This window comes from Papilio polytes, unplaced genomic scaffold, assembly GCF_000836215.1.
Source record: "Papilio polytes unplaced genomic scaffold, Ppol_1.0 DF824069.1, whole genome shotgun sequence".
Taxonomy (NCBI): domain Eukaryota; kingdom Metazoa; phylum Arthropoda; class Insecta; order Lepidoptera; family Papilionidae; genus Papilio; species Papilio polytes.
Window position 1 is genome coordinate 2234859 of NW_013525135.1, and position 11998 is coordinate 2246856.

Below are 11998 nucleotides of genomic sequence, written 5' to 3' on the forward strand. Positions count from 1 at the left end.
CACATTAATAAAAATATAATGTTTTGTAGAGAATATGATATGGTTTGTATTAATATTTCGTCAGCAGAAAACCGCGGTTACAATAAATGGAAAATAGTTTCGCGTTTTCTTGTTGTTTTAAGATAAACAATTGATGCATAGAATTTCCTAATTACAGTAAATGTTATTTCACTAACGATAACAATTATTAACGCGTAGTAACAATTAATAATTTATTATATCGATTAATATGCATTGAATTAAAATATTTTTATGTTAAATAGTACGAGTATGCATATCGTATACAATGAATATTTGTTTACGGGTTAATTTCGTTGATTATTCCCAACCGTCACCCCGCTCTGTCCCTCCACGTGAGAATAAAAAGTTTCAACCGTTCCACCTTTTAGTCCCACTATTATCAATAAGTTCCATCCTTCCCCTCGTCGCAAAAAGTGGGACGATTTAATTTTTTTTATTCTCATTTGTCTCCACGTGGGGACAGAGCGTGGTGACGGTTGGGAAAAATCCAATTACGTGCCTACAGCCTAATATTAGTCCCTTTCCTTCCCAACATAAAATGAATATTGCTGCACCTTTCACTTTGCAAAAGGCAGAGTAGATATAATTTATTTCTTTAGTGAAGAACAAACCAATTTAAAGGAACGAATTGATAAGTAACATGAAATTAAATGAATAAATGTTATTTTTGCTATTATAGTATTGGTGTACAGTCTATCCCTTGTTATTTCGCGTTTATTTATGATCTATATCTATCTATTTATACATATAATAAAATTAGGATGTCTGTTTGTAAAAGAAAAATTCCAGATTTCAGGGAAGATGAATTTGCATTGCTTATAACGAAAATCGCATTTAACTAATTGTTCCGGGCAACCTCCGTTTTCGACCGGACTTTTACTGAAGCTAACATAGACGGGCATATTATAGGCCACTTTTTATTTTAATATTGCGTGGACGAAGTAGCGGTCTACAACTAGTCCTTTAAATATTTTATAGGTTGTTGTTTTTTAATGTTTTTTTTATAATAATCAATCATCCACACTACACGCTTCTAGGCACGTAACATTAGTATCTTATTATTAAAATCCAATGACACATTGTAATTAATAATACTAAATGGGTTTATTGCTAATAGACATATTTTTTTATCCTGTTGGTTTTGTTATCTCAATAATCCGAAAGTTTAGATGGATGGATGGATCTTTGTTAGAGTTCAAACGGTTGAATGGATTGCGATGAAATTTGGCATAGATATAGAGGATAGTCTGGAAGAATACATAAGCTACTTTATTTTTTAATTCCTCGCGGACGGCGTCGCAGGCGAAAGCTAGTGTAACAATAAATTATAAAATTGGTATTGTATTTTGTCAGATCAAGGCGCTCTTTAACCATCGTTAATATATGTGTTTAGAAAGTTTACATTAGAAAAAGGAGGTAGGCCATAAGATCAGTCTATATATTTTTAGTAATTAGTAAATAGTTGTATAATTAATTTAATTAATTAGTAATCTAAAAACCTCCAAGAAATAACGAAAATAACTTAACAAGCAAAAAATATATAGCCATGTAAAAGGTTCTCACCAAAAACCCACGTCGATGAAAAGAAAAATAATCAATATTGAGAATCATGACGAATCAGATTACATGCATACTAGCCCGGCAACTGGTTATTTACGGTCACTGGCCAGTTGTGACGTCGTACAGTAACATGGCGTCCTCTATATGCCTTCGTAACATCTGGTTTTTCTGCGAGTTTGGGTACAGAACAATCATGACGTTGGACGATAAACGTTTTAGGGCCTGTCCCACCACTGACTGACGAGACGTCAGACATAGTGACGTCACTGTCAGAGAGAGTACCAAAATCCGATATTTCTAACATATTTTACATGTCGGATTGTTATCTGACAATTTATAAGAATTCTATCGAAGCCACAATAGTTTCGTTTTTCATTTCAGCTTTTTGACCTTGAACCAATACAGTATTTTCCATATAGCTTAAATTCTGCCTGAATTAGATGTTAAAAAATGATCGACTTTAACGTGATAAGAGATATTTATCAGTAGAAATGTTGACTGTCGATATTTGTTTATGATTGCATCACTAGACGCGCATTTAACATTGACCTTGTCATGTTTGTACGTTTAACATGTTTAAACACACGCTATATTAACTGGCATCCGGCGTTCGGTTTCATATTTATCATTCGGTATTAGGTTAATACAAAAAAAGTCATGCTTACCACAAATCTTTAGTCAAGAGTAAAGACGACTCTTAGATTGATATAAATTCAATTTCCAGATAAGGTTTTTAGATAGGATCATAATTAAAATAAATTTAACTAAAACTGCTCGTGTTTCTTGTATTTTTTTTACATACATACTAGTAAACAAATTTTAATTAACTGTCTTTTTGATAAAGTAATTAATTAGTCCGCCATCTATTGAAAGTTTATAAAAATAAAATGCACGCACAAACAAAAGAATCGTTTTTAGCAAGAATGTGATTTTCAATACACTCAATAGATGGCGTTGGCTGTAGACGTTTGCACTTTTTTTTTCAATTCTTTTTAAGAATGTAGTTTCTTATAAATTAAATTGTTTATCTTTATCATGGCCTCCTTCATTATCTCCGAAATTTCTATATCTACAATACCTAAGTAGAATAGTTACAGAACATGGACAGAGGAGAGACATTTCCTTTACTATCCATTCCCACTTCTACTACCATACAAGCGTACAAATGAGAATTGCACGTATACAGTTCCAAAAGAAAATAGACATCTGTTAAAGCGAAACAATATCCGGACACTTCTCTTCGACACGGATATATTCCAAAAGTTCTGAATGAAAAAGTCTGGTTTCAGCATTCCAGCGTTGAATTTCTGCTGAGATGACGTTACAGCAAGCGAATGAAAAGAGTTTTTGTGAAATATGATGATTTTCAGTCGTCGATTTTAAAAATAGTTACTGTTTTATTTGGCTTCTTCATTGTTTAAATTATAAACTAAATCGTTGAAGGCTTCATGAAAAGTATTAATAAAATTAATTACGAACTAAAATGTTTTGCAAATATTAAGTTTCTGTAATCGATTTAAAGCAAAACAGGGCTTCATTAGTAACAATAAATAAACATGAACACATACTCTGCTTAATTCAGTTTGTTCCAGAGTTTTCTACGAACATAGTTTCCACAAAGGTCTGTGGCAAATTTCCAAATAAAGTTTATGCGCAATACAGTCTTACTTGCACAAGTGTGAACGAAGACAGTTCAAAACAACATTGTAAAATAACTGAATTCATAGTTGACCTAGATTTCCCAGGCTTATTAATGAAATCAAAACTATGACAATGCTATGAAAGAAAACAACTTCGCTTGCTTTTCCCGAAGGTTGACAGAAAATACAATGAAAATCTTGTACTATTTAGTACGTCACACTTTTGTCATATGATGTAAAGGGGCCATATTAAATGTGGTTGTGTGGCTATGTTACTTACTGATAACGTAGCTTTATATTGGTGAAAGAATTATTGAAATCAGCCCAGAAGTTTTTGAGTTATGTTAATATATACGAAAATACAAAAATACAAATCTGTCCTCTTTATAACATTAGTAGAGATGACTTCCTCTGTTTAATTAAATTGTACTAGCTAGTCGTGCTTAAGAGATTTTTAGCTGTTAATAAAAGGAAAGTTGTTTAGTATTTCAGTATCGATGTTTTTTTTCTACTTTTTAACTTTTTGGATAACTCTTAGACTGAGAAGTTTTTAACATTACATCCTTAAATGTGTACATTGTTAGCCAACGTCTGGCACCAGCAATTAATATGGAAAGTGTAACTATAGCTTATTCGTAATTAAGTCTGTATTCATTTTGACGCAATTGACATTTTTATTTACGCAAATCCACGAGTTCACAGTAACAACGGGTCTGTGTGTACACAGCTTTTCGACGGTACAATGTTTATTCCATTTGCAGTAATGTGGGTCTTCAAGTTACAGTATAGTTCTGAAATTCAACTAAATTGTTCTTAAAATGTGTAATAAATTCATTGTGTTTTACACGGTAGTGTTCTCCGTAAAAACTGCTTGTGAGTACATAATTATTCAGTAATGTAAACTTATTTTACTAACTAAATATACTAGTGTTTAATTTTTTTTTAATTATTTCAGTGTCTGGTGTTAACATTGACAATGGTTTGAATTTTAAAAACACACATCAAATGTATTTGAATAACCGAAATAATGTACAAAATGGTCATAATACAAATAAACCTTTGGATCCACCCAATATTTCAAGAAATATTAATAATCACGTCCCAATTTTAACACAATATGATCAGAATATGAAAGTTCCCTCACAAAATCCGTCATTATTGCCATTTCGACAACCATTAAATGTACCTAGGGGTCAATTATCAAGTGAACATATATCATTACCAAATAAAAGAATTGAAAAATTTCATAACAATGGAAATCAATACACGGCAACATTGCCAAGGAAAGATATTTTGAAGCACGAAGACAATCGACCTAATAATCATGCAGAAGACTTTAAAGTGACACCTTTTATGCCTGTAGTCGAAGATAAAAATGTAGTAAGAACTAAAACTGATCTTGTTAAAAACGAAAATGTGAAAACATTAATTCCATCAACACTGCAACCTGCGACAAATGTTCCACATGTTAAGAAGCAACTTTCAAATAAACTAGCGCCCCATATTAATAAGGGCCAAAGGTCTGTAATAAACAATGCCTTTAACCATCAAAAATCAGCGGCCAGTCAACAAACTGTACTTAATCACGAAGGTAGGTATTATATATATATATATTACTATAGTATATATATATATATATATACTATATATTATATATATATATATATACTATATATTATATATATTACTATAGTAAAAATTAAAAACATACATGTATTAGAAGTACACTAAGTCCATTATGTATTTCAATAATTCAAGATTTTCATATCTTCCAGGACACATACAGCCACAACGAACGGTACAGAAACACAGAAATAATATACAAACAAATCATTCCCCTCAAAATAGACGTTTTACTGTTATCCACGATAATGGGTCTGTCGAATATTTTGAAGATTTAGAAACTATATTGAGAAAGTATCCGCATATTAGAATAGCAGACAATATTCGTAAACTGATACCGAATCAAAAACCTAAAATTCCTCTAGCTACAGCACGTAACTCCGATCCCAATGCAAATATAAAATTTAATCGACCGCTGAACATTTTGAAAAGCACACTTAAGCCAAAAATAGAAAGTAACATCCAACCGAAAATTATTCCACCAATGAACAAATCAAACTATAATTTTGGTTCTCTACATACAACGACAAAAATACCAGTTACAGTAGATAGTGAAAAATCGCAAAAGCTACAAACTCCAACCAAAGAACCTATAAAACTTAAGAACAATATTTTAATTACGCCCACGAATTCACAGGAATACAAAGTGAAGAATCAAGAAGATACTCTGACAACAAAATCCAGTGATATTTCTGTGACGAATAATAAAACACCACTTAAAAACCTGACAGCGATTGATGGTAACAGGCAAAAACCACCTATCGACCTGATATTGAACAGTGATCAAAAGTTACATCAAGAAAATAAAGCTAACATGTCAACGGTGATTTCAAACCACGAGAATAGTCAAAAAGTTACTAGTAAACTTGAAAAAGATGATGATTTACATTTGAATGATTCTAAAGAAGTAGTATCTTCTATAGTCTTACAAAATAAAACGAACATCAAAACTGATAATATCACATCTGAAAATAAACCGGAAATCGTAAACAATAATTCTTCATTGAATCATGACAGGGTAGAAAGTGAAACACAACCGAATTGTACGAAAACAAATGAATTTAAAAACCAATTGAAAACTAACAATAATGTAAAAATTCTGAAAGATACCGAAGAAACGGATGAAGATTATGATGAAGGTTAGTTTAGGTTAGTTTTTATTAAATCTCCTGGTAACCGAAACCGAAGTGCGTGAATGCGTGGATGTAAGAATGTAGAAGAGGTGTGTCAGGATTATACAAAATGGAGATAGTGGAGAGTGGTCTCTGCCTACCACTTTGAGTGTGGGACTCCATGACTTACACTGTTCTGTTGTCTTATCCTTCAGGTGGTTACAGTTCTACTTAATTATAAACAACACTTTCGTTATTTTGAGACAGTAAATAAAATATTTGATTGTTTTTTCAATTGTTTTCAATTACAGATTTCTTGTCCCTTGCTAAGCCATTAATGTGGTTTAGTACAACAGATCCTGACTTTTGGAAGAAGCTAGTCAGTGATGACAATCCTAATTTTCTTTACATCATCAACGTTCAGTCACAGCCTAAAATTGAAAAGGACAGAAAAACTACAATACATGCTAACGGAACCATTGTTGAAGAAATCACAGAAACTATTTGGAATGCAGGCGACGGTAAGTATTTTTATTACATTGTCTACGTGACTAGAGAACAAGAATAATTATCTAACACTTAATAAAGAGTACTTCTAATAAATAAATAGATAAAATAATACAAGTATAAAAATATTAAGTCATAATTGATTACATGTAACATGCTTATTGAAGACAGTTAATTATAATTCATCTATGCTTATTATTAAAGATAAGAAACTTACAAAGAACTGTTAATATGTTATTCTCGTCTTGTATAATAACAATAATACACATTTAATCAGTTCCAAAACACACTGCAACACAATACAACATAATACACTTGAACAAAAAAAATACAAACGAGAAAAACGAAAACCAATCATAAACAATCAAAACTAATGACAAGAAAATTGAAGAGGAAAAAAAAAACAAAATATATAAACAATTTGACAATGCGTTGCAATGCAGAACTGATAGGGCATTTGCTCAGCTATATGTTTTGTACCCTAGGGGTAAAAACGCTGATGTATGTAATACAAATGTTAATATTTTCTTTATAGATGAGCGACCGAAAACTACAAAAACCATAAAAGTGACTCCTGCGAAAGCTGTTAACGACGGAATTTAAAAAATTTCTCTCGATTAAAAATTGCATTAAAATGTATTATTGCATTAATGTAATTGAACCTCTAATAATATGCTTTTATTAATAAATTATTACTAAAACTAAATGTAGTTTTATTGCATTAATATTAATAATTTGTCAGGTTTTCCGAACTATTATCTCATTTTACATATTCGACTTGCAGGTGACTCGTTTTTATACTGGAAATGAAGATTTTGAGCTTGAGAAAAAAATCTATTCAGAGTTTTTGGACTTATTACTCTAGAGATTTAGACTATATGTCAATTAGTCGTTGTTTACTATCCATTGTTGACTTCTGTGTTACGAATACTTATAAATTAACTAACTAGCTGTTGTTAGCGACTCCATCCGCGTGATATTTAAAAAAAAAACAAAAGAGAATGTGCCTATGTGTTCTTCCAGTTTATCCTTATTCCAGAGATTCGTTCAGCAGTTTAAGCTACAAACTCTAACAAACATCCATCTATACTTTCGCATTTATAATGTTAGTAAGATTACGTAGGGGACGATAACATTCTACGTATCCTTGCTTGGAATGATATGTTAAGTCTTAGAATATATTCTAATATAGACATTGTTATCGTAATCCAACTTAACGTATATACGTTACATATGTAAAGGATAGTATATAAGGCGAAGTGGTCTACAGTGTTCGCCAGTTAACATTATTTTCTCATGCATGTAAGTACTGAAGTAATTTTATCAAAATTTACTGTTGTGGAACCTGTCAACAACGTAAAGAAATTACTAAAAGTGGGTAGATACTTGACTAAACTATCGCACAACCGTTGTGCGATTGTTGATTGTTTCGCAGCCCATTCAACTGTTTAGTTGCACAACTACAAATTGAGCATTCATAGCATTACTGGCATCTCCATATAAGCTTATAGGAGTCAAAGCAAGACTAAACAGTTGTGCGATAGTGTAGTTTTAGGTGCGCACACTTTTACAATTATCTTTGTAAAATTAACTATAAAGGTTTTTTTAGACTGTTAAAATTTCTTTGTCCAAATCGTTGTTTTACATCACTGAAGTTTTCCCAATCTTACCTGGTGAGAGTTACGCCATTATTGTATGTATTAGTATCACAAAATATGATAATTAATCAGTGATGGACTCGCTTAAACATCTTCGCACGGAGCCATCTTACCCGACGCAATACCACGACCACACAGAAGACAGGCATGAAGTGGAAGCAATTTCACGTTTCGTCTGATGAATCTACGTTCCGGAGGCTTAATTTTAGTCCCTTTCCCTTCACTCTTCTCTTATAAGGTAATGTTGGGAAGGAATAATAGATTTGATGGTGGAGGAGACGCACATGAAGGGAAAATAACGAAGATACGTGTCTTCCTCCGTCAACTATGGGTTGGCAACGCATCTGCAAATGCTGATGTCTATGGAGAGTGGTCGCTTTGCATTCTCAACAAATTTAGATGGTCGCTTGCTTGTAACTTAAGCATAGAATGATATACAAGTTGCAATTTAGTTAGTTTTTGACAATGAAACTGGCCCCCTGGGAGTTATTAATTTAGATTTTCTTTATATAATATATCTGTACTTTTTTATGTAAGTTTTTTTTACTAATATTGTTTTTTTTTTACAGATTCGCAGTATCGCAAAATAAGAATATGGATTTTCTATCAAACGTGTTGGCTCCAGCGGTTGCTTCAGTGGCGATGGTTTCAGCTGGTCAGAAACCCCAGGGACAATCCTCTCCTACAACTACTACTGTGGAGGTGAGCGCATCCGCGGGTTTTACTGCTAGGTCTACTGCTTTCCATCCACCAATCGGTAGTAGCCAACCAGCACTACCATATAACAAGAAACGTTATTATTGATGTAATAAATTTTAATAATGACAACCATTTTGCATTGATATCAAAACTTTACAGTACGGTTATACTCGTAGTTGTATCATGTATTTCCTTTTCTATGCTTTGCAATAAATACTAATTAACTAATTGAAATTTTTGTTTTATTATCAGACAACTAAATCCTACATACGGTAAGTATACATACTTACATTTAGAGCGTGCGCACACGTGAAACTAAATTATCGCACAACTGTGTTGTCTCGCTTTGATTCCTATGAGCTTATACGGAGGTGTTTACGCTTCTCGATTTTTAGTTGTGCAACTAACAGTTGAATTGGCTGCGAAACAATCGACAATCGCACAACAGTTGTGCGATAATTAAGTTTGAGATGTACGCCCGCTCTTAATATACACAAACTATGAACAGTTACGTAGTAACAGTTTTGATTACTTTTTAAATTACAGAGATTTGTAGATGTAGCATAATTCTCATTAGATTGCAAAAAAATATTAAAAGATGGCGATATCTGCTGGACACAGTTGTCACCGATTGTTATTGATAAATTAATCCAAATTGTTTTTTGTGTTTAAAATCTGTTCACAAAGCATCTGTACTCTGACGTACTTATAGATGCTGCGCAGTTGGCGAATGTTTTGTATAAATATTTAGATTTCCCGAAACCGCTGAGAAGAGTCAGACATATGTTGATGTGTATTATTTTACATTCTTGCAAGAAAAACATGAACCAAGAGCATAATGTCAACGAACGAAAGTCCTTTATCGGACGTTATGGAAAGTGAGATTCGAACTCGGTTTTTCACATTTTTTTTTATAATAAAGGGGGGCAAACGAGCGGCGAGAACACTGAGGTGGTCGGCGACGCCCATGGACATCCGCAACACCAGAGGAACTACAGATTTTTGTCTATAAGGGTCTTGTGCCTTGCCTTGTACCTTATAACACTCCGGGGAAGAAGAATCTATTGACCCCTCGTTCGTCAAAATTAATTCAATCGTTTAAGCTCCAGGCCGTTGCTATTTATACATAAATTGAAACAAGCTTACGCTCGCAAAGTATTACCCTATTTGTCGGGTAAAAAAGACCTCTATTCGGTGTTTTTGGATTTAGTACTCAAGAGCTTTAGACAATACGTGAATTATTTGTTGTGTTTATTATCCATTGTTTGTTATTTATCACATAATTTATAACCATTGCAACTACGCTTGACTTCTGTGTTGTGAATACTTACTTGCAAATTAAATGAGTATGGTACGATAATATTCTACGTATCCCTGTTTGCAACGCTATGTTCAGTCTGTGTCTAAATATAGATATTGTTATCGTAAAGCAACATAAATGTACATACAAAGTAATGGAGAGTATATAAGGCGCAGTGGCCTACAGTGTTGGTCAGTCTTAATAAATTTCTCGCGTGGAATGCAAGTCCTGTAATAATTTTTAAAATATTTAGTGTTGTGAAACCTGGCAATAAAGTAAAAGCTTCATAAAGGTATGTTAACAAAATTAAAATTGAATATAATAATCTTTGTAACGTTAACTGTCAGTTATCTTGTACTTAAAATATTTCTTTGTCTTGTCTTGGCATACATATAGACCTAAAAACCTACATGACCCGGTGATAGGGATGCTATTATTGTGTGTGTAGTTGTACCAGAAAATATGGAAAAAATCATAGGTACTTAGCTTAGGCGTAGAATGATACACAACTTTCTTTTTAGTTACCTCTTTGACATTGAAATGGGTCTCCGAGGACATATTGCATTTAACGAGGAGTGTAAAACTGAACGCTTAAGGGGATATGGTTTTACTCCGCATTGGGATTTTCTTTCATTAGCGTCGTTGGCGACCACCATGGGATTTTAGTTGGTAGGAGTCTGGTATATTCTCTAAGCCCCAAAGAGTTGGAATATGCTTACGCATTTACCCCACAAATAAAAAATGGTCCTATTACTTTAGTTTTTAACCAACTTCCACAACGGAGGAGATTGTCAATTCGTCTTTGTTTTTTTTTGTATTTTTTTAACAACGGGTCAATTAGGTTTCTTACTCTATGTTAACAAATGACATGGATGTTTAATTATTTTTTTTTACAGATTTGAAGGAGCAGTATCCGAAATTAAGAATATGGATTTCCTAGTAAGCGCGTTGGCTCCATTAGTGCCTAAAGTGGCGATGCGTGATTCTGCCCCGGCCCCGTTAGTTGTCGAGAAAAAGACAGTCGTGGAAGTTGTTACTAAAGCTGTTCCCGTCGGCCCTCCAGCCGTTAAGCCGCCCTTGCTAAAGAACAAATTACCTTATGATAATATAACTTATTAATGATGACAATCATTTACTCATTGTACTATTATCAAAAATTTTTTTGCATTTATTGAATTTCTGTAATTTGTACTTACAGCTCTACTGTGAGTTTTTTCATGTTGTATCTCATTTTTTTCTATTTTTTGTAATAAATACTCACTAAAGTTTTGTTTTATTATCCAACTAATTAATTCTACTAAGGTTTGAAACGCCTATTTATTCTTAGGGCCTGTCCCACCACTTGCTGATAGCTTAAAAATGCCGTCACTGTCAGATGAAGTAACAAAATCCGATAGTACAGAAAAATGTTTTATTGCATGTCAATACAAGGACACGAGGTGGCCTACTACACTTGACAACTTACATAGTACATTTCAGAGAAATACAGACTAGGCATAGTGAAGAAAATTTTGTTCATTGTGCGTAGTTCATATTTTTCTTAAATGCATTTGGTTTAGAATTACTAACATGAAATTTCGTGAATTGATAATATTGTGTTTGTTTGTATAATATAATACGTGAAATAACGTGTTTTTTTTAATACAAACCGACAAATATTTACATTAATAGTAGAGCATAGATTTCTATTATTTTCTTGTTCTCACCATAAAGAAAATAGAGGGTAAAATCTAAAAACCTAGAGGTATGAAATAGGTATAAGGAATTTAAAAATCTATTCTAAACATGTTCGCTAAGAGTAATTAATGAGAAATATTTTGAGAAAATCGTTAGAAGTTAGCATTATTTTGAAACAAAGGAACGCAATTATGAAACTTT

The 11998-nt window shown here is 32.7% G+C and overlaps 1 protein-coding gene and 1 long non-coding RNA gene across 2 annotated transcripts; both read left to right on the forward strand.

The window, feature by feature from the left end:
- The first annotated feature begins 3990 nt into the window (after positions 1-3990).
- On the forward strand, positions 3991-7066 carry LOC106100094 (ras guanine nucleotide exchange factor P-like). The gene is made up of 5 exons (XM_013278829.1): positions 3991-4094; positions 4177-4812; positions 4997-5983; positions 6268-6477; positions 6999-7066. Exons 1-5 carry the CDS (start codon positions 4040-4042, stop codon positions 7064-7066), a joined length of 1956 nt encoding a protein of 651 aa, XP_013134283.1. The 5' UTR covers positions 3991-4039.
- A 3237-nt stretch (positions 7067-10303) lies between these two features.
- Positions 10304-11399, forward strand: LOC106100120. The gene is made up of 2 exons (XR_001225418.1): positions 10304-10412; positions 11017-11399. It is a non-coding gene; the product is annotated as an uncharacterized LOC106100120 (long non-coding RNA).
- The last annotated feature ends 599 nt before the right edge of the window (positions 11400-11998 follow it).

What these genes read in the sequence shown, in the direction of transcription:
- LOC106100094 (XM_013278829.1), top strand. Translation starts at nt 4,040, where the DNA reads ATGTGTAATAAATTCATTGTGTTTTACACGGTAGTGTTCTCCGTAAAA. An exon ending in GTTCTCCGTAAAAACTGCTT is followed by an intron (nt 4,095 to 4,176) that starts GTGAGTACATAA and finishes TAATTATTTCAG; the next exon opens with TGTCTGGTGTTAACATTGAC. An exon ending in TATTTGGAATGCAGGCGACG is followed by an intron (nt 6,478 to 6,998) that starts GTAAGTATTTTT and finishes TTTTCTTTATAG; the next exon opens with ATGAGCGACCGAAAACTACA.